Here is a 27,544-nt window from a genome sequence, read left to right on the forward strand (position 1 = left end):
CCAGGCGCCCCTATAATAAAATTTATAAAACAGAAAAAAATTATTTATATTACAAATAGTCCTTAGAAAAGTCTACTTTTTAACTTAATGGATTTACTCATAATTTCATCTTGTGAAGTGGAATATAACTGTTAAGCATATTTGTATTTCTAGCTACCTTCAATAAATTTTATAGGAACATAAGATCTTGTTTTTTATCTGGGTTCCTAAGTTCTATAATTTTAATGTCTTTTTGCTATTAAATTTATGGAACTGGGCCAACTCTTCATCGAAGTGAAGGCTCAGCTTGCTTAGTGTCCCCTTAGGGGAAGCTAACTCACCCTGGGCCAGTAAGCCTAGTAGCTGAGCTGCTTGGTCAACCTTGATTCTGATTTTATCCAATCTTACACCTGTGCCCAAATTATAATTTTGGGTTTCTACATCATTCCTATGCCAAACGCATATTTTAAAACTTGAAGACCATAAAAAGGCCCTTAATTCACGTGCTAATGTCAGAGGTCTCCCTTATATTTTATAGCTCTTCTGGGGTTAAATTCTGGCCCTTGAATTCTAACACCAAATTTGTTCCTTTACCATTTGCTGTCAGAATTGTCTTCAGACAAGCACTTTCTCCCTGCACCATAATCTATGACACCATACTTTTCTAATTCCACACTTTTCACTATCACCATCAATGTCCACCTGCCTTCTACCATTCATATCACATACCCCATAAGTCTGTTGTACCAACTCAGCTCTCATTCTGACAGGAATGATAAAAATCCCTTTGAATTAGATATCTAATTTAGTGGGTGCATTTCACCTATTTGAGAAAAACTGAAACTTATAAAGTCAATTTATGTTCTTGCTTTGTGTGGAAAACTGATAATTAAGTTAGGCAGGACATACTTTTCTAATATTAAAGTAGGCCACACACTAAAATAAAGCAGGATCTAGATTTGTAGCAGGTTATAATTATCAAAATGAATGATGTTATATATTCTGAAATGTAAATTAAATGTATAATACATTTAATTTGTTTTTCTTAGCTTTGTTTCTTGCTCTATAAATTGATATACAACATTGTCTAGTATTAAGAGGATGTCTGAGGATTTTGTAGGTGCTGGAGATGCAAAAGGCATGTAAGACATCTGTCTGTCATTAAAGAAATTTCAATATAGTAGAGAAAGACAATTAAACATAATAATAAGGTCTACGTGCTAGAATTGAATTCTGTACATAGTAGAATAAAAGTACTGAAGAGGGAGTAGTAAGATTTATCCTTGCAAAGAGGGACGTGTGGAACTTTCTATAGAGTGTGTAACTCTTGGTCTTGGCCTCAAAAAATAAGATTCCCCAAGGAGGAAGTAAACAGGATGAATGGGGTGTATTAGAGGTACAGCTTGAAGAAGGATACAGAAATAAGATACAGTATCTTACTTTGGAGGGTTTTAAGTAATGGTAGGAGGCAAAGCAGAATGCTGGGGAGACCACTAAGAACCTTAAAAGCTACACGGAGGAGCCCAGACTTTATTCTAAAGGCAGTGAGGAGCCATGGAGGTAAGCTAGAGGGAAGGGCAGTTGTTACATGATGAGATTTTCATGCTGAGCTCACTTTGTCAGCAGGGTCAAGGATGAATTTTGGGAACCAAGCCTGGAAACAGACTATTTAGGACAATCTGATGTAGCTCAGATAAGAAAGGAAAGGAATAAAGTAATGAAGAGAAAGAGGAGAGGATAGGTATAAGGAGGTAGAAGTAACCTGACTTGATTACTGGTTAGATGTTGTAGAGAAAAGAGGCTTTTGGCTTGAGTGCTAACCTAAGAAAATACAGAAGAAATGTATAATATATACATATATAGCAGGTTTTTTTTTTCTTTGAAAGAGGAGGGGAGATGCAGTTCATCAGTGCTATCAGAATGGATAAGATTGTACAGTGAATGTGTCTAGTATGAGAAGAGGGTCCAGGAAGAATACCTACATTTGAGGCATAGACAGAAGAAGGAAGTCAAAGAAGTAAGAAGGAAATTAATAGAAAGTGTTATCACAAAAGCCAAAAAAGGAGAACCTTTCAAGAAAGGAAGTGAACAGGGCATAGAGATGATTATTTTCTTTTTTATTTGGACTATGAAAAGGAGATAGAATAGCTATCTGAAGAAGACAGAGTTGTAAGGAAGTCTAAAAAAAAATTAGTAACTTGAATATATTTATAGAAAGTGGAGAAGACTGGGGGTGCCTGGGTGTCTCAGTAGGTTAAGCGTCCAACTCTTGGTTTCGGCTCAGGTCATGATCTCAGTTCATGAGTTTGAACCCTGAGTTGGGCTCTGCGCTGACAGTACAGAGCCTGCTTGGGATTCTCTCTCTCTTCCTCTCTCTGCCCCTCTCCAACTCTCTCTCTCTCCCTCTCTCTCAAAATAGATTAAGGAGAAAAAAAAAAAAGAAAGTGGAGAAGACTGAAAAAAAAAAAAAAAACAGGAAAAAAGAGGGCAGAATAACAAGCAGAGAAAGGTCCCACAGGAAATGGAAGGCGTATGGGATAAAGTAAAGGAGTAACTGAAACAGTTTGATAAAGCTGTGAGTGATAGAGAAAAGAGACTGAAGAGTGGGTATAATGGGAGTGAAGTGATAGAGCTAGAAGAATTTCAGGTTCTGGTTACAGTTCCAATCAATAGTTTTGGAAAATTTATTTATTTTTAGTAATCTCTATACCCAAGGTGGGGCTTCAACTCACAACCCCAAGATTAAGAGTCGCATGATCTTCTGACTGAGCCAGCCAGGTGCCCCTTAAATATCTGATAGGGAATAGTTCTGGATAATAGGGAACAGGATGCTGCATGGAGTGGGATGTCAAAGAAAAGTGTGGGTGAAGTATGTTCGAGTCAAGAAATTCAAGGAAGTTTGAGATAAGACAGTTTGGATGTGATAATCTCTTGTGGAAATAAGCCTAAGGCGGTCAAAAGAGTTGGAACTTCTTGTTTAAACTTAGAATTGCCAAGGATTCCCTAGAAGTGTGTTTTCTTTTTTCCCCCTGGGTCCTATAAAGTAGGAACTGGCTTGATTAAATTGATGCTAAGTCACATGTGGTTAGCCTTAGTTAGGCATCAAATTCCCATGGCAGCAAGCTTCACTCCCAGGCTGTAATTGTGTTTGTAATTAATATGGGAGGACTTTGCAGTTGGTTCATACTCATTAAAGGTAATAGTAGAGAATTAAAGTTGATATGCTGTTACATTAAAAGAATATCCAAAGCTATATTTTTGTCATGAAGATGTTTCACTTACTTCATTAGATTGAGATAAGTAGTCTGTTTTTAAAGATATTGTGTATTATTTTTCTTTTTAGCATCCCAATGTGTTTGTTGGTTAACCAGCATCTTAGTCTTCTAGCAAGAAAGTTTCCAGAAACTAAATTTGTTAAAGCCATCGTGAATAGTTGTATTCAACACTACCATGACAATTGTTTACCAACAATTTTTGTTTATAAAAACGGTCAGATAGAAGGCAAATTCATTGGAATTATAGAATGTGGAGGCATAAATCTCAAGCTAGAAGGTAATGATATTATTTTTAAAATGTTTATTAAAAAGGGGTGAAAACTTCCACAAATTAACAAGTAACATGAAAGTTTATCTTCATAAAACATAAGGTTTTTTTCCTCTAGCTTCTGGTGTCTTCTTCCATGTCTCCAGATTAATTTTCCTCAATAATACTCTTGTTATAACATCCACTTGCTTAAATCCTTAATAGTTCCTTGTGTCAAATCAGTTAAAAATACAAAATCTTCTACTTGAGCATTTCAGCCCACCTATCCAGCTATATTTCTCCAGTGCTTTCTAGTTTCTGTTCCAGCCAGGCTGGTCTTCAGTCACTACCACAGACATACCTTACTCATTTGTGCCTTTATTCTTTGTCTCATACTCCTTCCCTATACCCAAAATACCCCACCATTCTTTATTCTTTCTTCCATGCCCTATTCCTTCGTGGTTTTCCTAGATTTCCATTTTGCTCATTGTGTGATTTTGGACCAATTCATAATCTTGTCTTCCTCTTCTCTACGAAATTTCTGTAGCGTATTTTCTTAATTTATTTTTCACTTATCCACATACTATCCAATTTTGTTAATCAATTCCCTTTATTTTCTTTTCCATTGTACACAGCACAATACTTTATAATTTTATCTTCTTTAAGAATTTTTATTTCCTAACCTACTTTTAAAAAATGTTTTATTTTTTTGAGAGAGAGACAGAGCGTGAGCAGGAGAGGGGCAGAGAAAGAGGGAGACACAGAATCTGAAACAGGCTCCAGGCCCTGAGAACCTGACGCAGGGCTGCAGCTCACAGATCATGAGATCATGACCTGAGCCAAAGTCCGATGCTTAACTGACTGAGCCACCCAGGCACCCACTTCCTAACCTACTTCTAAGGCCATATCTTTGATCTAGTCATTTCTTAGAACTGCTTGAATTCTATTTTATTAAAATCTTTTTCTCACACCATCATGTTAAAGTCATTGGACCTCATCCCTTTAATTTGAAAGAAATTAATACAGGGGCACCTGGGTGGCTCAGTTGGTTGGGCCACCAACTTCGGCTCAGGTCATGATCTCACAGTTTGTGAGTTTGAGCCCTGCATCGGGCTCTGCACTGACAGCTCAGAGTCTGGAGCCCTGCTTTGGATTCTGTGTCTCCCTCCTTGTGCTATCTCCCAAAAATAAATAAATGTTAAAAAAAATAAAAGAAATTAATACATAAGAGTACAAACAATAATATAGTAAACATTCATGTAATCAATTACTGCCAAAAATAACAAATGTGAACATTTATTCATGTTTGCATGAGTTGTTTCTTTGTTGCTCAAATAAACATTATAGATATAGTTGAAGTTACCTAGATTTTCATTCCTAGTCCCATTCTCCTCCCTGTCTCCCTGGAGGCAATCACTATCATGAGTAGTATGTTATCTCATCTGTGTTTTTTTTGTTTTTTGGGGTTTTTTTTTTTTGTGTGTGTATAAACATTTTTAAAAAATTGTTGTAAAATGCACATAACATGAAATGTATCCATTTATCTTAACAATTTTTAAAATATACAATACAGTATTATTAATTATAGTTACTATGCTGTACATTACATCCCTAGGACTTATTTATTTAGCCATTTTTAGGTATATAGTTCAGTGTCATTAAGTACATTCACACTGTTGTGCAACCATTACCATCATCCATCTCTAGAACTTTTTATCTTGCATAACTGCAACTCTATACCCACTGAAAAATAGCCCCCTTCATTTCTCTTTTCCTCTAGTCTTGGCAACCACCGTCCACTTTCTGATTCTATGAATTTGGCTACTCTCAGTACCTCATATAAATGAATGATACAGTCCCTTTGTGACTGGCTTATTTCACTTAGCATAATGTCCTTAAGGTTCATTCATATTACAGCATTTGTCAGGATTTCCTTCGTTTTTAAGGCTGAATAATATTCCATTTTATGTTTAGACCACGTTTTGTTTATCCATTCATCTGTCCGTGGGCACTTGGGTTGCTTATACTCTTTGGCCATTATGAATCATGCTGCTATGAATGTAAATGTACAAAAATAATCTGTTCTAGTCCCTGCCTTCAATTCTTTTGGGTATTTATTCAGAAGTTGAATTGCTGGATTATATAGTAATTCTATTTTAAGTTTTTGAGAAATAGCATAGTGTTTTGCACAGTGGCTGCCCCATCTTACACCGCCACCAACAGGGCAGAGGAGTTCCAATTCGTCCACATCCTTGCCAACATCTGTTGTTTTCTGTGTGTGTGTGTGTGTGTGTGTGTGTGTGTGTGTGTGTTTTGCATAGTACCATTCTAATATATGTGAGGTGTTTTCTCCACTGATTTTTAATGTTTCCTAATGTCATTTTTCATGGTTCCCAAAATGCTTCAATGTATTTCTGAAGTCTCTAATATACCTCTACTATTTGTCTCAACACAGCACTGTGTTTATTACTACAGCTTTATAACAACCTAGTTGTCTCTAGTAGGGCAAGTCTTTTTCAAAATTTCATGTAGATGTTGGAATTAGTCAACTTATGTGAAAAATTCTGTTGATTATTAGAATCATATTTATAGATTGTTGGGAGACTTGATATCCAATAACAGTGAATGTTCCTACCCATGAATGAGATAGATCTCATCATTTATTTTGGTCCTTTATGGTTTTTGTAATTTTCCTCACAGATATATATATCACATTTTGTAACATATTTTATAATTTTCCTCAGGAGTGTGTTTTATAATTTGCTTCATAAATATTCTGTTCGTCTATACAGTACTTAGGAATAAATTTAACAAAATGATGAATTTTCAGGGATTGGGGTTTTTGGCTATCAGTTAAATTCTTTTGGTTTCTCTCAGATATATTTTTGGTATTCATATTTTTATTAAAATTTTTCCATTAAAGTTTTCAAATGTGTTGGCATAAGTTTTTCATAGTCTCATAGCCATATTAGAATCTTTACCCTGACTATGTCCCATGTAAATTCTTTATATGAATTTATTTTTTTCCCTTTTGAGGTCATTTTTGCCTGAGGTATGTCTATTAGTTTCTTCAAAGAACCAGCTTTTGATTTTGTTGGTCACGTATACTGATTTTTTCTACTTTTGCTAAAGTCTTCATTATATTCCTCTTTCAGTTTTTTTTTTTTTTTGGGGGGGGGGGGTTACTTTATTGTTCTTTTTCTAGCTTCTTGATTTAAAATTTTAAGCCACTTATTTTAAGTCAATTTAAAATAAACATTTTAGCCGTAATTTCTCCCTTTAAGTATAACTTTGCTGTATCCAATGTGTATTTTGATATTGTAGTCCTTTCACAGTCACTCAGTTCTAAATATATCTAAATATACACATTAATTTTTTATTAGCATCAACTACTGTTTCATATAGATGAGAAATTCTTTTTATTTTCCAAGATTGTTATCTGATTTAATGATGGGTTATTTATTGCAGAACTTGAATGGAAACTAGCAGAAGTTGGAGCGATACAGACTGATTTAGAAGAAAACCCCAAAAAAGGCATTGTAGATGTGATGGTATCTTCAATTAGAAACACTTCTCTTTATGATGACACTAATAGTTCAAGCAGTGATAATGATGATACCAAATAGAAATATTTAATAAATAGCTTCAAAGTATTTATATACTGTTTTGTCAATGCCTTTATAGAGATCAGAAAATTTATAGATTTGTTTTATTTTTATATTAGAATTATAGCTTATATATCATTTTAAAAACTTTCAGGTATTTCAGAATTTATTGCCTCCAACAAAACCAGAATTTGTACTGGACCCTGTGGTTTATCCTTTTTTTGACCCACAAGTCCTCTGTGTTGCTTACCCCCAAAGAGGCCTATGAATAAAAATAATGAAAGATGACCTTAAATTTCATTTCAATTACATCAATAGCTTTTATTTTTATTTTTAAATTTTTATTATTAAATATTTTTTAAGTAGGCTCTACACCCAGTGTGGGGCTTGAACTCAGACCCTGACATCAAGAGTCACATGCTCTACTAAGCCAGCCAGGCACCCCTACATTGAGAGATTTTAAAGTTTATTATTTAGGGGCCTTGAGTGAAAATACTTAAATTTGTGACTATATACTTTTTCTTTGAGATCTCTTAGCTGTTAAAAAAATTAACCACTTGGGCTCCTGAATGGCTCAGTCGGTTAGCTTAGGCCATGATCTCACAGTTTGTGGGTTCAAGCCCCACATCGGGCTCTGTGCTGACAGCTCAGATCCTGGACCCGGCTTCCGATTCTGTGTCTCCTTCTCTCTCTGCCCCTCCCTTGCTTGCCCTCTGTCTGTCTGTCTCTCTCTCTCAAAAATAAATAAACACTAAAAAAAAAATTAAAAAAAAATTAACCACTCAATAGAAAAACGCAATTTAAGGATTCCGAAAAGTACATAAGAAACGTCTCCACTCATGATTATTGTTTTTAATAGTTCTGTTACAAAGTTAGAAAATTACTAAGTACTCTCACTGATAGATGATAGAATCAGTAGACCTTTACTTATCAGATGATAAATGAGGAGAAATGAGAAAAATATATGTGAGACTTGCCTATGTTTTAATAGTAATCACAGAAGAATTCATCATGGAAAAATATATAATATTAGGACATTGCAGAAGACTTACAGGATGTTTTATCTTGGCTTAATAATGAACAGCATTTTCAGAGAAAAGAGTGGTAAATTCAGAATACAATAGTTCAATGACAGATTTTATTATTCTACTTTGTATTAAGGACCCATCATTCTGATTGTGGATGTTCACTGATGTTTGTGAGACAATCTAGGCTAAGTTTGAATGATTAAATTACAAAAATAAATTGGTAAGAATTGAGACAGTTTAACACGGAGTCAAGAAAAGAGTCTGCTGCTCTTGGGGGTGGAGGAAGTAGGAATCATAGAGGCTCAGAGAATGAGGAAGTGGGAGGAAAGTTAAATACAGATTTGAATTGGGTTAACAGGTAGAATAAAATCAAATGATCTAATTTTGCAAAGGATCAGGGAGATCCCTTTCTTCTGAGGTAGCTCAGAAGGGCTTTTGAAAACATACATCTTGGGATGAAGGGAGGGAAAGTTGAGGGTTGCACACAATGGGTTTTTTTTTTTTTTGTGCGTGTTTTTTTTTTGTAACATTGTGCACACATGTAACAGAAATAATTACCTATACTGACCCAACTGCTGCAATTCTCTTTAACAAATTCATGGATACATTTTTAATTAGGATAATAGTTGTGTGAATGAAAAGCCATATTATAAAGTTAAAATGTAACTTTAACACTATATAATGCATATAAATATGAACATTATCGTATCTCCAGTTAAAACCAAATGCAAAAAGTCCTCCTAAATGTAATCTTTTTTTGTTTAGTAAATACATATTTATCTATTTTCTTTAAGTTAAAATTAATAGAAGAAGTATTAGTAGTATTTAAGATACCTGAATTAAAAAGGTAGATTTCCCTTTTAATAAGATCTTAACTCAAATCCACCAGGTGGCGGTAAGTTTTTCTTCCACAAGAACAGTTCATGAAGACTTTCATATTTGTAAAAATCATAAAATTATAGCATGTTTTAAGTGGCTGGTTGTGATTCCAGTCACAGTCTTTTTCAAACGATGTGCACATGCCCACACCCACACCCACACATTCTTCTGGCAAGTACTCATGGCGGCCATCCCAGGTCAGTACTATGTCCATATGCTATTTCATTTACATTCTCATTTAAGTAAGGTATAAAATGTTTGTCAGAAAATGGATAAATTATAATTGTTTCCCATTTTATTGAGTGGATTTTTATTTTATTTTTTTTTTAATTGCCAACATTCAACAGTTTTGGACCTACAAAAAAAATAGGTATTGCATATATCCCAACCTAATATTTTTCTCTATTCCTTCCTGCCTGCCAACCATGCTCTGTTGAAATTCCCTTCCCCTACTTTACAGTGCCTTGTTTGTCAAAGTGTGGTCCTGGAATTTGCAGCATTCCTGGAGGCTAGTTAGAAATGCAGAATCTCAGGCCCCATCCCAGACTAACCAAATTGAAAGTTTTATTTTAACGAGATCCTTAGGTGATTGAGCAGTTGGACAGCAAACCCCTTTAAGACATCTTGAGTGCGTTCTTGAACTCTTTCTCCACATTTTTGGTCATTAAGAGTTGTTATCGATTTCATTACTTGATTTCAGTTTATCTCCCCTTTGTACTTTAAAACACATTATTAACATTATGAAGGCTAATTCTCTTTTTTTAAATTTATTTTTATTTATTTTTGAGAGGGAGAGAGAGCGTGCATGTGCAGGGGAGGGGCAGAGAGAGAAGGACAAAGAGAGAATCCCAAGCAGGCTCCATGCTGTCAGCACAGAGCCTGACGTGGGTCTCAATCTCACAAACCGTGAAACTGTGACCTGAGCTGAAATCAAGGGTCTGACGCTTAACTGACTGAGCCACCCAGGTGCCCCTAAGGCTAGTTCTTCACAACATTATAATCTGCCTGCCGTCATAATCTAGGATATAAAGAAGATCCTAAAAACTTATTACTAGCATGTTATTCCTTTTATCTCATTTATTCATTCATCTGTTTATTCATTCACCTCAGGCACTGAAATAGATGCTCCAAATTCAGTGGTGGAGAAAGCACATAGTTCATAGTACCATGTAGTGGTGGAGTTGTTAGTTAAAAATAAAAGTCAAACATACATGTAACTTAATAAGTATTATCGAGGAAAGAGTGGGCACAACAATAGACAGTAACTGTGGGTACTCTGTGGGGGAGGGAGGAGGTGAGACATAGGAGACCTACTTAAATAGCGTAGTTAGATTTTTGAGACATGAAGACTGAGGAGCCAGCCACGAGAAAAGGTAGGAGGGTAGTCCAAGCAAGGGCACAGCATGTGCCAAAGCCTGAGAACAGAGAGAGATTAGCAAGGAACTAAAGGCAGTTTCTAGGTGGGGAGTGTTATGGGAAAAGTAAAAAATGAAGAACATAAGTTTGGAGATATAGCAAGGGCTAGATCAAACCGGGTGTTATGACCATGATTAGGAGTATGAATGGAATGGGAAGCAAAAGGGTTTCAAGTAGGAACATACGATTTCATTCTTATTTCCAAAAGAATATTCATGCTGCTCTGTACAGAACAGGTTGAAGGGGGCACACAAGATATTTGAGATACCCAAGAGGAGACATCAGGTAGGCAATTGGACATAAGTGTATGGAGCCCAAAGGAGAGGTGTAGGCTGGAGTTACAAATTTATGAGTCATTTCAGGGGCGGCTGAACTGGGTGGCTCAGTTGGTTAAGCATCCGACTTCAGCTCAAGTCATGATCTCAGGTTTTGTGAGTTTGAGCCCTGCATCAGGTTCTGTGCTGAGAGCTCAGAGCCTAGAGCCTGCTTTGGATTGTGTCTCCCTCTCCCACTGCCCCTCCCCTGCTCACTCTCTTTCTCTCTCTCTCTCAAAAAAAAAAAAAGATTTAAAAAAATTTTTAAAAAAGTTACTATTAAAAAAAAATAAAACAAAATTGATGAGTCATTTCAACCATTCCTAGGTTTCTAGCAACAAATTGTAAACATCTAAAACCATCATCCTTACTACTAAACCTTTATGTAGCAGTTTATAATTTACATTTGATCATCACAATTCTCTGAGATGCTTATTCTTCTATGTTTACAGATAAATGCTCTGAAGCTCAGACAAATTCTTTTAACTTGTGCAATGTCTCTTACTTTAGAACTGGTCAGGATTTAAGCCCAGACCTTTGACTACAAAGTCTATTATCACCACCTCATATTATTGTACTGCCCTCTATTTTAAAGGATCTAGAAACAATATTAGAAATTGGCTAACCCATGGAGATTTCTTTTAAAAAAATGCCACAAACTTTTCTTATATTCCCTATCATGCATATCTTAAATTTCCTGTGTTCCAGTTTACCTTAAACTATGGTGGTGAAACTAGGAATGCCAATGAAAGGATAGACAGGACTTTGTAACTGATGGGACCCAAGAACTAGGGGGAGAACTTGAGCAAGAGATGTAAGAATCATACAGAAGGGAGTATCATTTGTAATAGCCAATGCTTACATGGGATCTCTTATGTACCAGGTACTATTACACACACACACACCCTTACATCTATTTTCTGTATCTCAATTATCCCATGAGACAGGTTTGCTACTATCCTCATTTTACAGATGAGGAATGTGAAGAACAGAGAAATAACTTGCTCAAAGTCATGTAGATATTAAGTGGTGGGTTGGGATTTCAATCCAGCAGTTTTAGTTTCCAATTTTGTACTCTTAACAACTAAATTATATTGTCTCTATCAAGACATCAACTAGGAGAATCAGTTGGAAAGGGTGCTGGAAATGCTGTTTAAGTAATAGCAAGGTATATGAGAAAGAATTAACAGAATATTTAAATTACATAAATTGTTGTTTAGGATCTGTGAAACTATGAAGCAGGATTTTTCTTAGGGAAAAGTAGAATCTAGAAGTTGGAAAAGTTATTAGAAATATCTGATTCAGTTTTCTTCTTGGAGAGAATATGGGGAGAACAGATAAACTGTGAACTGAACTGGGGAAATGTTCAAGCAGTGACAGAGGACTGAGCAGAAAAAAACAGAGGATTATCAATTGGTCTTGGTAAATGATTAAATACAGAAAATGAGAGAGGAAGGAGTCAAAGATGAACATGATTTGATACTAGTGACTAAGAGTATAATGGAACCATTAAAAGGGCAAAGGTGTTTTTGAAGATAGGAGTTCTAGATGAGGTAGAATCTGAGGAGGGATCACTTTCTCTAGAATATAAACATCCATGTCATAGGGGAAGCATGCAAACCCTCTGGTCTGGCTGCAACCTACCTTATCCATATTATTAACCTTGCCTGCTCACCTACTACCAGCATCCTTTAGGATTCATGATAGCAAGTGACAGAAAACCTCTCACTAGTTTAAGCAATAAAACAGACACATGAAAGAACTAATTTAACTGAAATTTCCAGTTATCTGGCCCACGTTGGGTTCAGGGCATTAAATGCTAACAAGGTCAAATCTCCATCTTTGAATCCGCTTTTTTCCACGTTGCCTTCTTTCTTAGAATAATCTATGAGTGGAAAGACGGCTTCAGGCCTTCATTTTTCCAGATTTAAATCCATTGGCAGAGAGAGCACCCTACTTGGTAACTCCAGCCTAAGGCAGAAGATCAACTCAAATATGCTTCCTTCACTGGCTTCCTTCCTTCCTTCCTTCACTGCCCCAGCCATAATGGACTGAGTGAATAGTTCTCCAAGAGGAATTATTGGAATAGAAAATGAATATTTAACAGGCAAAAATGTCTGCTATATGATGGAGTGGTTAAAATCCTCAGGTGAAGGATCAGGGATAAGTTCCCCAATTTTGATGTTCTTTTTCTGTGAGCATATGGCAAGAATCATAAATGCTTACTGAGATGAATGTTACCTTGAAGGGAGCAATTTTGAAACAAGAAGATGGTTTCTATTGCAAATCCAAAAGACATTCACTAAAACATGAAAAATACTAGGAATTAGGGCTGTAAAGACTTCTTTTCCAATCATTGACAACTACTGAAACGTGCTTTCCCATATGGACCAAGTGTGTTGTAAGCATCAATGGAAGTAATTTCCCCTAAAGTAAGTAGGAAGTATTCACATGCTTTTCTAATAAGGGAAGCCGTGCAGATTAGGTCCTGGTGTATCCTCACTGCTTCATCCCTCATCTGCCATTATACTGTCACCAGGTTTTTAAGGCCAGGTGAAAAACTCCGAAGGAACACATCTTGACCTTCTTTTACCTCCCTCCTCCAGCCACTGGCGCATATCCGGTCTCCGCAGGCCCACCCACCAATAAGAAACACGAGCCTTGCTCCTTCCAGAGAGAAGAAAAAGATGTCTCTGGATGTCCATCCACCTTCGCAAACAACCTCTCCCAGCCCCAAGAGAGGAAACACGAGTGATGCCGCTGGTGAATGAAAAAAGTCTTCCGCCTGCCAACACCCGGAAAATCTTCCCTGGCGTTGTTGGCAAAGTGATCTGCTTTTTAAAAGGGAGAGGGTCCCCTTTTGCACCCCCGGATGCCTCATCCAGCAAGAAGCTCTCCCTCCACCTCCTCCTCCTCCTCGCTCCCTGCCATAGGCGAAAACCAAAGCCGCCCGGACCTAATGCCAACGATTCCCCCGATCCGACCAGGCCCCGCCTCCCCGGCTTTCCAGTAACGAGTGCGGAGTAGGGGGCGCCGAGGAAATACCGGTCTCCCTCCGCGGACGGCGCAGACGCACGGCTCAAGGGAGCCGGAGTCTCCTAGGCGCCCGGGATCCCCTCCGCGGCTCGGCGCTGCCTAACGGGGCAAGTCGCATGCGCACCGAGTTGCGCCGGGGAAAGGGAGAGTGAGGGGAGGGGCAAACTCAGAGCGCCGGCGGTCGGAGCCCGCGAGGGTCACTGACGACGCATGCGCTGGCAGGGAGCGCAATCACAGACTAGGTTTGCGGCTACCGGCTTAAAAAGGAAACCCCGAGAGTGAGAGCGCGAAGGAAATCTGGCCGCCGACGCGTGCGCGCTCTTGGTGAGTGGCGTCCCACCGGGTGGGCCCGGGGCCTGAAGTCCGTCGGTAGGCTTGCCTCGGCGGCGCATGCGTGCTCCTAGTGCCGGTGGAGGAGGGGAGGAGAAGGGAGGGGGAGGAGCGGGCGGCAGTAGCGGTGAATTTTTTGGAGGTGGGTGGGGGGGCGCTACTCACAACCCCAGGTGCTGCTTGTGCTGGAGCCGCGGTGTCTCCTGGACGCTGCCGGGTTAGTGGTTCCGAGTCACCGCAGCCAGACTCCAGGGTGGGGGAGGGAAGAAGCCGGAGCCGCCGCAAGCTACACGGTGAGAGCGCGGGGAAGGGGAGGGAGCTGGGGGCGGTGTGTGTGTGCGTGTGTGTGTGTGCGTGTGCGCGCGCGTGTGTGTGTGTGTGTGTGTGTGTGTGTGTGTGTGGCCGGGGGGGCGGCGGCCAAGGGAGGGGAAGGCGGGAGCTAAAGCCCAAGTTTTGCTTATCGCCCTAGTGTGCCTTTTCCCGGGAGTTGGGGTGGAGTCGCACCCTAGCTGAGGGGCCCTCTGGGCTGCTGGGGTTACCTGCGGGGCAGGGGCGGGATTGGGGTGCACGGTGGGGCCAGGTGGCTAGAGCGCGCCCCGGGGCTGGGGCCGATTGCAGCGGCAGAGCGGCCGGGAAAGCCGGAGACGCGGTGCAGAGAGGGCTTTCGCTGGGGACCCGCTAGGCCTTGTGACCCACTTTATTCCTGTCACAACTCGGGCACGTTTGGAGCGGCGCCCAATGGGGCGCCGGGGCGGCCAGCTCCTCCGGGGAACCCCCGCCCTGCCGGCCCGCGCGCCGCGGTCCGCAGTCCGAGCGGCGGCCGCCGCCCGTGGGCTGGTTCCGTTAGTGGTCGTGGTTCCGGGGCTCGGTTCCCGGGGAGCGCGCGGCTCCGCGCGTCCGGCTCGGGCAACTGCGCGGGTTCGGGCGCTCGAGGCGCTGCGCCAGGTCTTCTGGCGACCCGCGCCTGCCCGCGCCTTGTCACCACCGCAGCTGGCTGTTCTAGATCCCTTTCCGCCCGAGAAGCTGTAGTCTGTGTGTAGCTGGTCCTGCGCTCTGGCCCCCGGTGTGTAATTTCCAACACGTAGCGCTGCAGAGCTTACATTCTTCAGAGTGTTTTCGCTGGTGTAGAAGTCGTCTTGTTGATGATAATAGTGAGCAGGATCCAGTAAGATAAATGGCTCGGCCTCTGACCTGGCGGATGAAAGATCGAATCAGTGGTTGTTTCTTGCTATTAGGATACCGGGCTAAAGGACTTCAAGGCTTATTAGCCTTGAAAACATTGATTTTTTTTTTTTTTTTTTTTTTTTTTACAGTGAAAGAAAAGCACAAGAAGAAAGTTTTACAGTCATTGTTGATATGACTATTATGCTGGTCCCCCAGATCAAAAAAAAGGTAATTTCACTTGGAAGATTGCATTCTAATTTGTAGCTTTATTTTTAGGGATAAAGAATTGTGGAGTGTTTGTTCCTTCACCTGCTTCAAAAACAAACGTTTTAAAAAGGATATAATTTAGCTAACGAATTGGCTTCTTGAAAGCTATCCCTTGGGAACCTCAAATCTGGTTTGTTGTAAAATTTTGTTGGGGGAAGGAAACTAACTCAGGTATTATGTAGTTGAATGAACAGAATGTCATTAAAGGTTAGCCAGAAGAAGACAGATGAAAGTTGTGGTAGAACTAGTCATGATCAGTTATGAGAGAAAGAGTGAGGAAGCTTTTTGTGCCCTGGCATGGAAAGATCTCCAAAAGATGTTATAGAGTGGGAAAAAGTCCCTCCCCACCCCCCACAAAAAGGTGTAGGACAGTGTGAATAATGTGTTACTTTATGTGTTAAGGTGTGGGGAAGGAATAAGAATATATACTTATGTTTGCTCTTCCATTATAAAGAAACTGGGAAGATACTGGAGAAGAAATAAGGGGGGGTGGGGGCCGGTAACCTGAAGAAGGGAGGTGGGAAATGAGAGGCACACTGTATGTGTCTTTGTATTTAAAACTCTTGGTGGCTGTGTTACAGATTCATAAACTAGATTAAACCAAAATCCTCTTCTCAGAATAATTTGCTATGTGGGTTTTGTCTGTCTGCCTGTCTCTGTTCTATTGCTTGTTGTGGTTTTGACCATTTTCAGTATGATTTCCCTTTATATTTCTTAGAAAAATGAACTAACATTGAAAGAAAATTTAGGATAAGTTTGGCTCTTTCTACTTTAATTTTTAAGATGCTAAAGTCACAGACTAACTAAAGATATTTAGTTATATTTTGCTTAGCTAAAATATATAATGGTATTTACATTGGGCATTATGGCTGGATTATGCTGTTTTCAGAGTACAGCTTTATGTCTCCCTGTTTTTTCGGGAATCATAGTTGTATAAAATTTCACTTTTTTTAAAACTCAAAAGTTGTGATAATTGGAGAATATGAACACCTCGTTACAATGAAAATAGACTTGATTTTCCAGGTAGTTTGCTTTTCAGACTGGGAAACTTTTTTCTCTTAAGGAAAGCAGACATGAACCTCGATTTCTGAAATTTGTTTATATAGTTCTTACGAAAAATTAAAATATATTTGAGGGGCAGCATTCTATTAGTGCAATAAAGTAAAAACTTTTTATGATTTATGGATTGCTATAAAAATTAAGATTTTTTTTTTTTTTAACTGCCAACCTAACCTTTTTAACTAGGTTACAATTGCAAAAGGGCTTTGTTAGAGTGGATGTAATTTTTGAGGGGAGGGTACTGAAACTCCCTCTGGTGGCTAATAGTGTATAATCAAAGTAGTGAATGTTGAGTAGTGGGTGACAGTTACTGTCGGCATTTTTGTTATGTAACCAGTATTCCTTTTTATTTTGTAGGATAAGATAATTGTATTATTTCTGTTTGATTTGTAGGTATCTAGTAGCCAGACTTCTGCAAAATGGCATTTATTTTTCTTTTGAATTCCATGTAGGTCTGTTAATCCTTTTTGAAAAAAATAGAATCACATTTCCAAATTTTACTTAATTTTGTTTTTAAAATTATGGAAGTAAATTGATGCTCATGAAAACAATACAATATGTATATAAGTGGAAACTTCCTTTGCACACTTATGGTTTTATTTCACGTCCCTCCCCAGAGATAATTGCTATTAACACTGTTGTATAACCTTCTCTATCTTTTTCTGTGCATTTATAAACCTAGACTTTTTAATATTGAAAATCTTAGCCCTCTACATTGGGTTCTGTACTACCCACAGGACAGGGATATGACTTGGAGTATGTCAGAAAGTTTAACTAACATGGTATATACCTCTTAGAACATACTCCTCTTTTCATTTGTGAGGGGTCAGTCAGCTTGGGGTGCATTTACAGTTTGCAGTAAGGTCCTGCTGATGTGAGCTTTATCTGGTGTAGATTGTATTTATCTGAAAGAGTTGGGTTTCCTGGGTTTTATAGGACTCTTTAGAGTCTACATTTTAGGGTTTTCTTTGGGTTTTGACCTGGTCAGTAGCTCACAGGTTAAACTTTGATTTTATTCTTCTGTTCTTGCAGACAAGAAACTCCCTAGGTTACATGAACCTTTCCAGGTCCTTTGAAGTGAAGATAGGTAAACTCTGTCCTTAACTAAGGGACACTGATTGACTTGGCTGGAATCTAGCCTTTGAGAGGGAAAGGAGAACAGGCCTTTTAGTCTGGTTTGTACTTACCTGACAGCAGACAAGGAGTATGCATACCTCCACCCACCTCCTATTTCCTTCTGCAAGAGAACACTACCTTTCTAATAATTCTTTTCAGGTGATAGAGTGTGCAGAAAGTTCAGAGTATGAATCAAGACTAAATCTTTACTATTTAGTGTTTACTAAGCTATGTGAGATACATAGAAAGATTCAGTACATTGACCCTGCCCCCTGTGGGTCTGATGTCTAGTATAGTTAAAAGAGCATGTACATAAGGATTATGACACAAGATAGAAATGATCGATTCCAGAAGAAAAATATACATGAGGTTTAAAAGGGTGAGACTGTTTCCAGCCTTTTGTTTTTGCAGGTATGGGATTTAGAGGGAGAGTTTATATCTCATCCTTTTAAATAATTAAGAAAGGATAGGAAGGATAGACTGAGAAAGCTCAAATCTTAAGCTTTTAAAGAGTAAGCAAGTAAGGAGTTAAGTTGCATTGTTGCAGCAGACGTTTGTAAGACTAATTGATAGTTGCTTTTTTGTTTTTACACTAGTCCACAGGAAAGAGCCATTTGATGTTTAATTTGATAATTATAGCGTCTTTGAGATTTCAGGATTGTTAGAAATATTAGGAGATTTAGTTCTGTCAGTTAACTATTATCTACCATCTAATATGTCGGGAGATGTTAGTAATAAAAGTAAATTGTTTCTTACCTTATTTCCTTTCCTGAAAGCACATATTTAATATACCTTCTCTCCCACAGTTTTACTCCTACTGCTGTGTCAGTTAAGTATTTGCTGCAAATATTTTAAACTGTGAAAGCAAACAACAACCTTGTGAAAAATCAAAGTTCCACATTATAGCAGTATTACCTTTTGTTGTTTGTGTCTATTTCCTTCCAGTTCTTTGCAGAGGCATAAAGTAAGTTTTTTTATGTGTAGTTTCTAATAGGCCTTGTACTAGTAAAGATTGCATTTTCTCTTTTACCAAGTCTAAAATTCTAGATGCAATTGTATGAATTACTTATAAAGTGTCAGAGCAATTTCTTACAAGTTGACTGTAATTATTATAATGACATTTATATTTATAGGTTGCTTTACAGCCATTTGTTAGTCATTTTTATAGCTCTGTTAACAACTTTTGTGAATTAGATGGATAGGAGTTTCCAGTTTTTCTCCATGTTATTAGTTATACAAATGTTAAATTACCTAAATTCATCCTCATAAGTATAGTGTCAGTTATTGAGTTGTTAATGTATCTTTGGTGTGTATTTTACACAGATGTAATTCTGCTTATTATTTTAAGTCTTAGAAGTCTCCATAAAGAAATCACTTGTAAAAATTAAATATTTATGAATTGTTTTTGACCTACAGTATACTGCTTAGGATGTGGCTTACTTTGTTTTTCAGAAATATTTTAATTTTTACATTTATATGGTCAAATAGTAAAACAGGAATTCCCATATTTTTCAAAGAGTTCATATTTAGTCAGGTACTTAAGTTTTTAATTCTCATTCAGAATAGTGGAAAATGAAAACACAGGTTGGTTCACCTTAAGAGGTTTTGTATTTGAAAACAAACAAAATCAACCACAGATGGGGGTTTTATTAGTAAGGGTTAAACCATATGCCTAATTTAGAGTTTATTATTTGTATTAAATCATGGCTTAAATGTAAATAGTTGCCTTTGTCTCTTTTTAAATCTCTTCCCCCCAGTTATGAAAATAGCACATCCCTAACGTAGAAAATTTGGGAAACAGGAAAAAGCATGAACTAAATTTTTAAAATATTACTGGAAATCCCACTACAAAGAGGTGCCATTGTTAACCTTCTGGAATAGTTTCTTGCTTCATTTTTTTAGCAATTATATAAATATATGTGTACTTGAAGACACTTCATGTTTACAAAATGGGCTCATAATGCATCTACTGTAGTGCATATTCTCACCCCCCATGTTTATTTATTTATTTATTTCTTTATTTTGAGGAAAGCCTGCCTGGAAGGAGGTGGGGTGGCGGGGGAGGTGGGGTGGAAATCCATCCTAAGCAGGCTCCTTGCTGTGCATGGAGACTGACACTGGGGACAGTGAGATCACAATCTGAGCCTGGTCTGACGCTTTACCAACTGAGCCACCCAAGAGCCCCTGTAGTGCAAATTATTCTATTCACTTAACAATGAATCCTGAACATTTTTATTTTTATGTCGGTAGTTTTCTACAATGTGATTATTTTTAATGGCTGTGGAGTACTCTCCTCTAGGTTTGTGTAATAATTTACTGATCTTTTCGCATGGACACTTAAGTTATCAATTTTTAAAATAATGTGTCACTCTTGAATTAGAATTTAAGTAGACTGATACTGAATTTGTATTAATATCCAGGATAAACCAAACTTTTGTGCTTTTGTTGAAAAAAATGTTCCATAAGTATATAATAAATTAATAATGACCTATAATGAAGTGAATCTATACTTTATTTCTAAAGTGTGTTTTACTGAAGTGTAGTAAGTTAACTTTTTATGAGCATAAATCATTTGGATAGTAGTGTTCTTGAACAAGCCTTCTAAGTAGGGTGGGGATCTGTGAAGCAGTCAGTACACACAATTAAAATGAAGTTCAACAGGGGCACCTGTGTGACTCGATTGAGCAACCGACTTTGGCTCAGGTCATGATCTCGAGGTTTGTGAGTTCGAGCCCTACATTGGGCTCCCTGCTGACAGTCTGTCAGTGCAGAGCCCACTTCAGATCCTCTGTCCCCCTCTCTCTGGCCCTCTCCCGCTCGCACTGTCTCAAAAATAAATAAACATTAAAAAAAAATGAAATTCAACAGAAAGGTTTTTTGATTGCTCCAAAACACTTCCTTAAAAGGAAAATCTAAATACCAAGAAAGAATTCTTTATCCTCCCAAAAATTGACATTAGCTTTATGTAGGATTTCTGTGACATTTTATTCTACTTCTAGGTATCTGTATCTTCCAGTTTAAGTTGGGAAAAACTAAGTTAAACTACTTTCAAGAGAAAATAGATAAAATCTTACAGTTTAATCGAGTAGTTTTTAGTGTGCCTTCTGGTGTCTATTTTTGGAAGTTTCTCGGATTTTTATGAATATACTTTTAATAGGGACTGCCTTTTAGGCAGGAAAAAAGCTAGGAAGTTTTTAGGTATTATTTCATTTATTTATTCTCAGTGACATGATCAGATGGTTAAAATATCTGGTTTATTCTAAGTAAAGCTTGTTTATTGCCTGAAACTTAATAACAGCATACTACTTTAACAAGGTCTTAATTACTTATATTGATAGAATGATGTAGTGATTAAGAACACAGGCTCTAGAGCTAGCCTGTTTGGCATTCAAATCCTGGCTTTACTGTTAGATGGTTGTATAACCTTGGGCAGATGTTACCTCAATTTCTCATCTCTGAAAGGAAGATTATACTAGTTTTTAATATGTGAGGATTAAATGAGACAGTACATGCAAATTACTTAGAACAAAGTTAAGTGGCCAATAAATGTTAGCAGTTATTCTCCTTTTGTTATTTTCAAAATGTGTACCAGACATGGCTCTTACCTTTCTTTTGACTCCCAGTTTAAATGTATTTAAATAAGTTGCTTAGAGTTTTGTTTTTATATGGAGATTTTGGGAGTACTTGATCTTTTTATGTGATTTACAGTAATAAAACAGTTACTAGAGCATGCTTCCAAGATGCACGGTATTTATTGTATATTTCTTGGAAGTCCTTTGGCAAATTTTGGTTCATGAAACTGATGACTAGTTTTCTTTTATGTTGAAACCTAAATTTTAGTTGAGATAATATTAGAAAAAGTTATTTAGGAAATAGCCCACAAATTAAAGTGAAAAATATTAGGACTTCTACTTTATTTTGTAACTTTAACGTGTAATATAGTATAATAGAAAATTCACAGATATTTATTAGACGCAAGAAGAGAAATGAGGGAATCGTTAGTTGATGAGAAGAGCCATTTCCAACTCTTATCTGATTAATTTTTGTCTCCATCAGAAACGGTGATGATATATATTTGTAATTATAAAGGTTTTTTAGTTTTAAGATTAGAGTTTATTGTGTGAAATAAGTTTATATGTTCTGCTGCTTTTTAGACGTGATCACATTCTTTTTCTGTAAGCCTGTTTTATTTTGTTGGAGCTGATCATTACATTTTGTAAACTGATTTTTTTTTCTTTTGAAAAGTATTGCAGTTTTTATAAAAAAATGAGTCTTGCTCCTTGAAAAGAGTTAAAGTGTCAAAAACTACAAAGAAAATCTCTGATGGGAAAAAATCACCTAAAATCTCAGGGATAAGCCCAGTTAAATTTTTTTTCCTCACATTTTCTGAGGCATTTGTGTGTATGTATAATTTTATAGTAAGTGAAATATTTGTAAACAGTTTTTTTCATATTTTATGGATGTCTTGTGAATAAATGCAGATTATCATTAATTTAATCAAGTGTTAGTCTTTTAGTTTCAGTATTAGTTCATTTACTTTTTTACTCCTAAGTTTGCCACTACCATCAACTTTGACTTTGAATCATCTACTTTGCATTCCTTTTTATCCCTTCTGTTTTGCTTTCTTTTGAGTTAATCAAATTATTTTTATTCTGTTTTTCCCACTGTTTGCTCCTGACTTATGTATTCTTTCACTGTATCTTTCATTGTTATTCCAGAGATTATAACAAGTATACTTATTAGTATAGTATAGATTACTACTACTACCATTCCCCAATAATGCCAGTTTCTTACACTTTAACTCCTACTCCAACCTTTTTGCATTGTTATTATTCTGCATTTTATTTGTACATATTTTAAACTCCAGAAAGCATTATTGGTATGATTTTAGACAGTTTTTGTTAATATTTACCCTTTCCAGGTCTCTTCCTACCTGCCTTTGTATGTTTCTGTCTGGGATTATTTTCCTTCTGTCTGAAGAACTTCTTTTAGTATATATTTTAATACTGGTCTACCTACTGATGGTGATTTTTTTTTCATTTTTATTTGAGACCATCTTAATTTCACATTGTGTTTTGAAGAATATTTTTTACTGAGTGTAGAATTCTAAGTTGGTAGTTATTTTTTTCTTCATTAAAAAAATGTTTTCTTGTCTTTTGGCTTTTTGTTGAAGTCAGCTGCCAGTCTTATTGAAGGTAATTATCACCTTATAGTCTTGCTGACAATAATGTGTCTTTTATTTTTCTTTGACTACTTTCAAGACTTTCTCTTTTGTGTTAGATTTTTAGTTGTTTGACTATAATATGTTGAGATATGCTTTTCTTTAGAAGTGTTTTGTTTTATGTTCATATCCCTTTTTGAATTAGTAGCTTGATGCCTTTTTGTTTGAGGATGTTCTGTTATTCCTCTTCAAATATTCTGTTCCCCTTTTCAGATTCTAATTTAAACATGTGACAAGTCAATGATCATTTTCCACACATCTCTTAAATATTTTTTTCTCTGTACTTCACTTTAGGTATCTTCTATTGACCCTTCTTTCATTAGTCAAACTGTTTTCTCTTTTGTTGAAACTGATCTATCATAGTCTTAATTTTATATTGTAATTTTGAGTGCTAGAACATCAATTTAATCCTGTTTTAAAGATTTTTGATACTCCAGTTCTCCTGAGTATATTGATAGTTATTTAAATGCTTATCTGTTGGTTCTAATATCTGCATCGTCGACTGGTCTGCTTATATTGTTTGTTTTTCTGTTGGTTATTGGTTACATGGTTGTATGTTTCTGTCTCTTCACGTGCATGCTAAGTTTCTGAAGGAACTTGTCCATTTCATCTGTGTTGTGAAATTTATTGATAAAGTTGTTTATGAGTTGTTACCCTTTAAATATCTATAGAATCTATAGTGAAGTAAATATACAATCTGTAGAGATTCAGTATCATTTTTGATTTTGGTAAACTGTCTTTTTTTCCACTTGATCGGTCTGGGTAAGATATTTATTTTCATTTTTATTAAAAGATTTTTTTAATGTTTGTTTTTGAGAGAGAGAGAGTGTGCGTGCGCGCACACAAGAATCTGAAGCAGGCTCTGAGCTGTCGGAACAGAGCTTGACACAGGGCTTGAACTCAGGAACAATGAGATCATGACCTGAGCAGAAGTTGGTGCTTAACCACCTGATTCACCCAGGCGCCCCATGCCTTCCTTTGTTTTCCTAATGGTGTCTTTGAAAAGTTTTAAATTTTGATTAAATACAATTTATCAATTCTTTTATGATTCACATTTTTTGTGTTCTAAGAAATATTTATCTGCCTCAGACTTTTTCTCATGTTTTCTTAACAGAAGTTTTATAGTTTTAGCTTTTGTGTTTATGATTTATTTCAAAGTAATTTTTATATATGGGATGAAGAAAGGGTTGAGATTCTTCAAAAAAATTTTCTCCTCACATAGATACACAGTTGTTAACAGCAGCATTTGTTGAGAAAAGGTCATCCTTTCTCCACAGAGTTATCTTTCTGCTTTTGTCAGAAAGCAACTAACCATAAGTATGTGGGTCTTTATGAAATCTGTTTTATGTAGTGAACTATAGGTCTGTCCTTATATCAGTATCTTAATGTCTTGATTATTGTAGCTTTTCTAGTAATGGAAATTCTCTAACACTGCTTCTTTTTCAAAATTGTTTTTTTTTTGGATTCCTTTAATTTCATATGAATTTTAAGATTAACTTGGTCCCTCTGTAAAAATGGCTACTGGGATTGTGATTACATTGAACCCACAGATCATTTTAGAGAGAACTGACCTCTTAATGCCGAGTCTTTAAAAAAAATTTTTTTTAACGTTTATTTATTTTTGAGACAGAGAGAGACAGAGCATGAACAGGGGAAGGTCAGAGAGAGAGGGAGACACAGAATCTGAAACAGGCTCCAGGCTCTGAGCTGTCAGCACAGAGCCCGACGCGGGGCTCGAACTCATGGACTGCGAGATCATGACCTGAGCCAAAGTCGGATGCTTAACCGACTGAGCCACCCAGGCACCTGTTAATGCCAAGTCTTTTGATCCACAAACACAGTATAACCTCTCTTTTCATTTAGGCCTTCATTTCTCTCAACATTGCTTTTATAGTTTTTTAAATATACTTTTAGTGGTGGATTTTATCCTGTTTATTCAGCAAGTACTTATTGAGCATCTAGGTATGCTAGGTACTGTTCTAGTTCCTGTGTTATACCAGTGAACAAAGTAGGCAAAAAACCCTGCCCTGGGGGAGTTTATATTCCAACTGGAGGAAGCTAGATGAGAAACTAGTAAATATGTTAGATGGTCATTATTACTTTTGGAGTAAAACAAATCGGGCTATAAGGGGTTGTAGTATATGAATATGAGGGAGGGAGGGCAGGGTTTACAGTTTTAAATTGCGTGGACAAAGAAGTCTTCATTGATAAGTCAGTATTTGAGCAGACCTTAGTCTGCTACATATATGAATAATGAAACAAACGATTTCAGAAGGAAAAGGGAGAAGAATGTGGGAGCTTGAGTAAGTGTGCTAAGTAAGCTAATTGCTTCTTGTGTGATAGCTGGGAGTCAGTAGCATATAAAATCAGTAAGTGTAGTAATAGAAGTATACCTAACTGCAGAAAGGTAAACAGTTAAGAAAGATAATGTGTTTTGTTGAAATCTAGTGATGACAAAGGGAGGAGGAAAAATAAACACATTGTATTATAGCTTGTAGTAGAGAACTTACAGGTAAAATGTGAAGAAATAGAGGACTTGGGTACCTTGGTGGCTCAGTCAGTTAAGCATCTGACTCTTGATTTTGGCTCAGGTCATGATCTAATGGTTCGTGACTTCAAGCCCCACATCAGGCTCCACATTGGCAGTGCCAAGCCTGCTTGGGATTCTTTCCCTCTCTCTCTCTGCCCCCCCCCCCCCCCAGAAAGGAAATAGAGGACTAAGTTCATTATATGTGGATATGATGGTAAAGATGTCTATAGTACAATAATAAAAACCTTGGTAAAAGTAACAGAACTATCTGTAAGATATAAAGAGAGGACGGAATTAAGCAACAAAAAGATGAGTATTCTGTAAAGTTCATTTTATAATGAAGTACCAAATATCTGTTAAAAATAATTTAAAAAATAATATTCAAAAGGCAAAAAACATACTAGACATTTATTCACAAAATCCATACTGGCAGAAGACATTAATGGGTTTTAGACCATAGTGTATCAAGTGAACAAAATCTTAAGGCTGTAGAACATCTAAATACTCCAATTAATAAACAAAATTTGATGGATAACTGAATTCTACCTTGGAAATAGAGACCATAACTTCTTTTCAAGCACCTATAGGATATGTACAAAAATTGATTGTTACTAGATTGTAAAGAAAACTTTAGGGGCCCCTGGGTGACTCCATTGGTTAAGTGTCTAACTCTTGATTTCTACACAGGTCATGATCTCATGGTTTGTGAATTCAAGCCCTGTGTCAGGCTCTGTGCTGACAGTGCAGAACCTGCTTAGGATTCTCTCTTTCCCTCTCAGTCTGCCCTTCCCCTGTGTGCATGTGCCCGCTCTCTCTCAAAGTAAATACATACAAACTTTAAAAAATGACTAGCATGTTAAAAAAAAAAACGCACTCTGAAAGATAGGAATGATGAGCTCTCCCCATCTTGTATGGTAGCTACTAGCTACATCTGGCTATTTAAGTAGAAGTCGTTAAAATTTTTTTAAGTTTATTTATTTAGAGAGCATGTGTACAAGTGGGGGAAGGGGAAGAGAGAGAGAGAATCCCCAGCAGGGTCCACACGATCAGCGCCATGAGGGCTGGAACCTGTGAACTGTGAGATCATGACCTGAGCCTGAAGTCAAGAGTCGGATGCTTAAGCAAATTTAAATTCAGTTCTTAGTTTCACATGCCACATAGAAATGCCCAATAGGATTGATTGCCTTTGGAATGAGGAGAAAAAAATGCAGATTGAAGATAATATAAGTGAACTAAATCCTCTTTCATAACGAGGAGTCAATAGGTAATTTGATGCTACTCAAGAAATAAAGACAGGAACATGTTATGTATAATTATGAAGATAAATATAAAAGTAAGTGAAATATAAAAAATAGATGAAAGTGATAGTTTCTAGGGAGTAGGACTGCAGGTAGGGACAGTTGGGCATGCTGCCTTTCCATTATGCTGCCTTTTTGTACTATTTTTTAAAAATCATGTATATGTATACCTTTTAGGGGTGCCTGGGTGGCTCAGTCAGTTAAGCATCTGACTGCAGCTCAGGTCATGATCTCACGGTTTGTGAGTTCAAGCCCCTCATCTGGCTCTCTGCTGTCAGCATAGAGCCTGCTTCAGATCCTCCATCCCCCTCTTTCTCTGTCCCTCCCCTGCTCACGTGCATTCTCTCCCTGTCTCAAAAATAAGTAAAAGTTAAAAAAAAAAAAAAGTTAAATACCTTTCAAACAACAAAAGCACTACTTAAGTGGGCCAGGAAATAAAAATCAAAATATGTACTCATAGCCTCTAAAGATTTAGATTTATGATCTATTTCAAAGACTTTTTCTCTTTTGGAGTTTCTAGGGAATATTTTAAACAATAGTAAGGAGTGACATTCGTACAAAGTTTTTACTAAAATAATTAAGGTACTGCTTAATATTCAAGATACCACTTTGTACTGCATGATTTATTCACAACTATAATTTTTCAAAATATATTATTACATCTTTTTATGAAGTCACCATGAGAGAGGAAATACAGGAAAGGGTTAGGGTAAAGATAAAAGAAGTTTTGCCCTATAATCTGAGAATATTACTTGAAAGCATATAGGCAGACTAGTATAC

At 37.1% G+C, this 27,544-nt stretch overlaps 2 protein-coding genes across 5 annotated transcripts in view; both read left to right on the forward strand.

The window, feature by feature from the left end:
• Positions 1-7,158, forward strand: part of PDCL2 (phosducin like 2) — a 35,641-nt gene extending 28,483 nt beyond the window's left edge. The window contains exons 5-6 of the mRNA XM_042936355.1: positions 3,323-3,531; positions 6,970-7,158. Coding sequence (XP_042792289.1) covers positions 3,323-3,531; positions 6,970-7,127 — 367 coding nt within the window. The 3' untranslated portion in view covers positions 7,128-7,158. The remainder of the gene's footprint in view (positions 1-3,322; positions 3,532-6,969) is intronic.
• Positions 7,159-13,959: 6,801 nt separating this feature from the next.
• The window catches only part of CLOCK (clock circadian regulator), a 119,457-nt gene continuing 105,872 nt past the window's right edge, over positions 13,960-27,544 (forward strand). For 3 of the 4 annotated variants that reach the window (XM_042936347.1, XM_042936345.1, XM_042936350.1), the window contains exons 1-2: positions 14,260-14,402; positions 15,423-15,501. The gene's annotated coding sequence lies outside the window, so the exon portion shown is untranslated. Of the gene's footprint in view, positions 14,104-14,259; positions 14,403-15,422; positions 15,502-27,544 lie in introns of those variants that run through there. The other variant, XM_042936346.1, reaches the window with a different exon arrangement.

This window comes from Panthera leo, chromosome B1 (genome assembly GCF_018350215.1).
Source record: "Panthera leo isolate Ple1 chromosome B1, P.leo_Ple1_pat1.1, whole genome shotgun sequence".
Lineage (NCBI taxonomy): Eukaryota > Metazoa > Chordata > Mammalia > Carnivora > Felidae > Panthera > Panthera leo.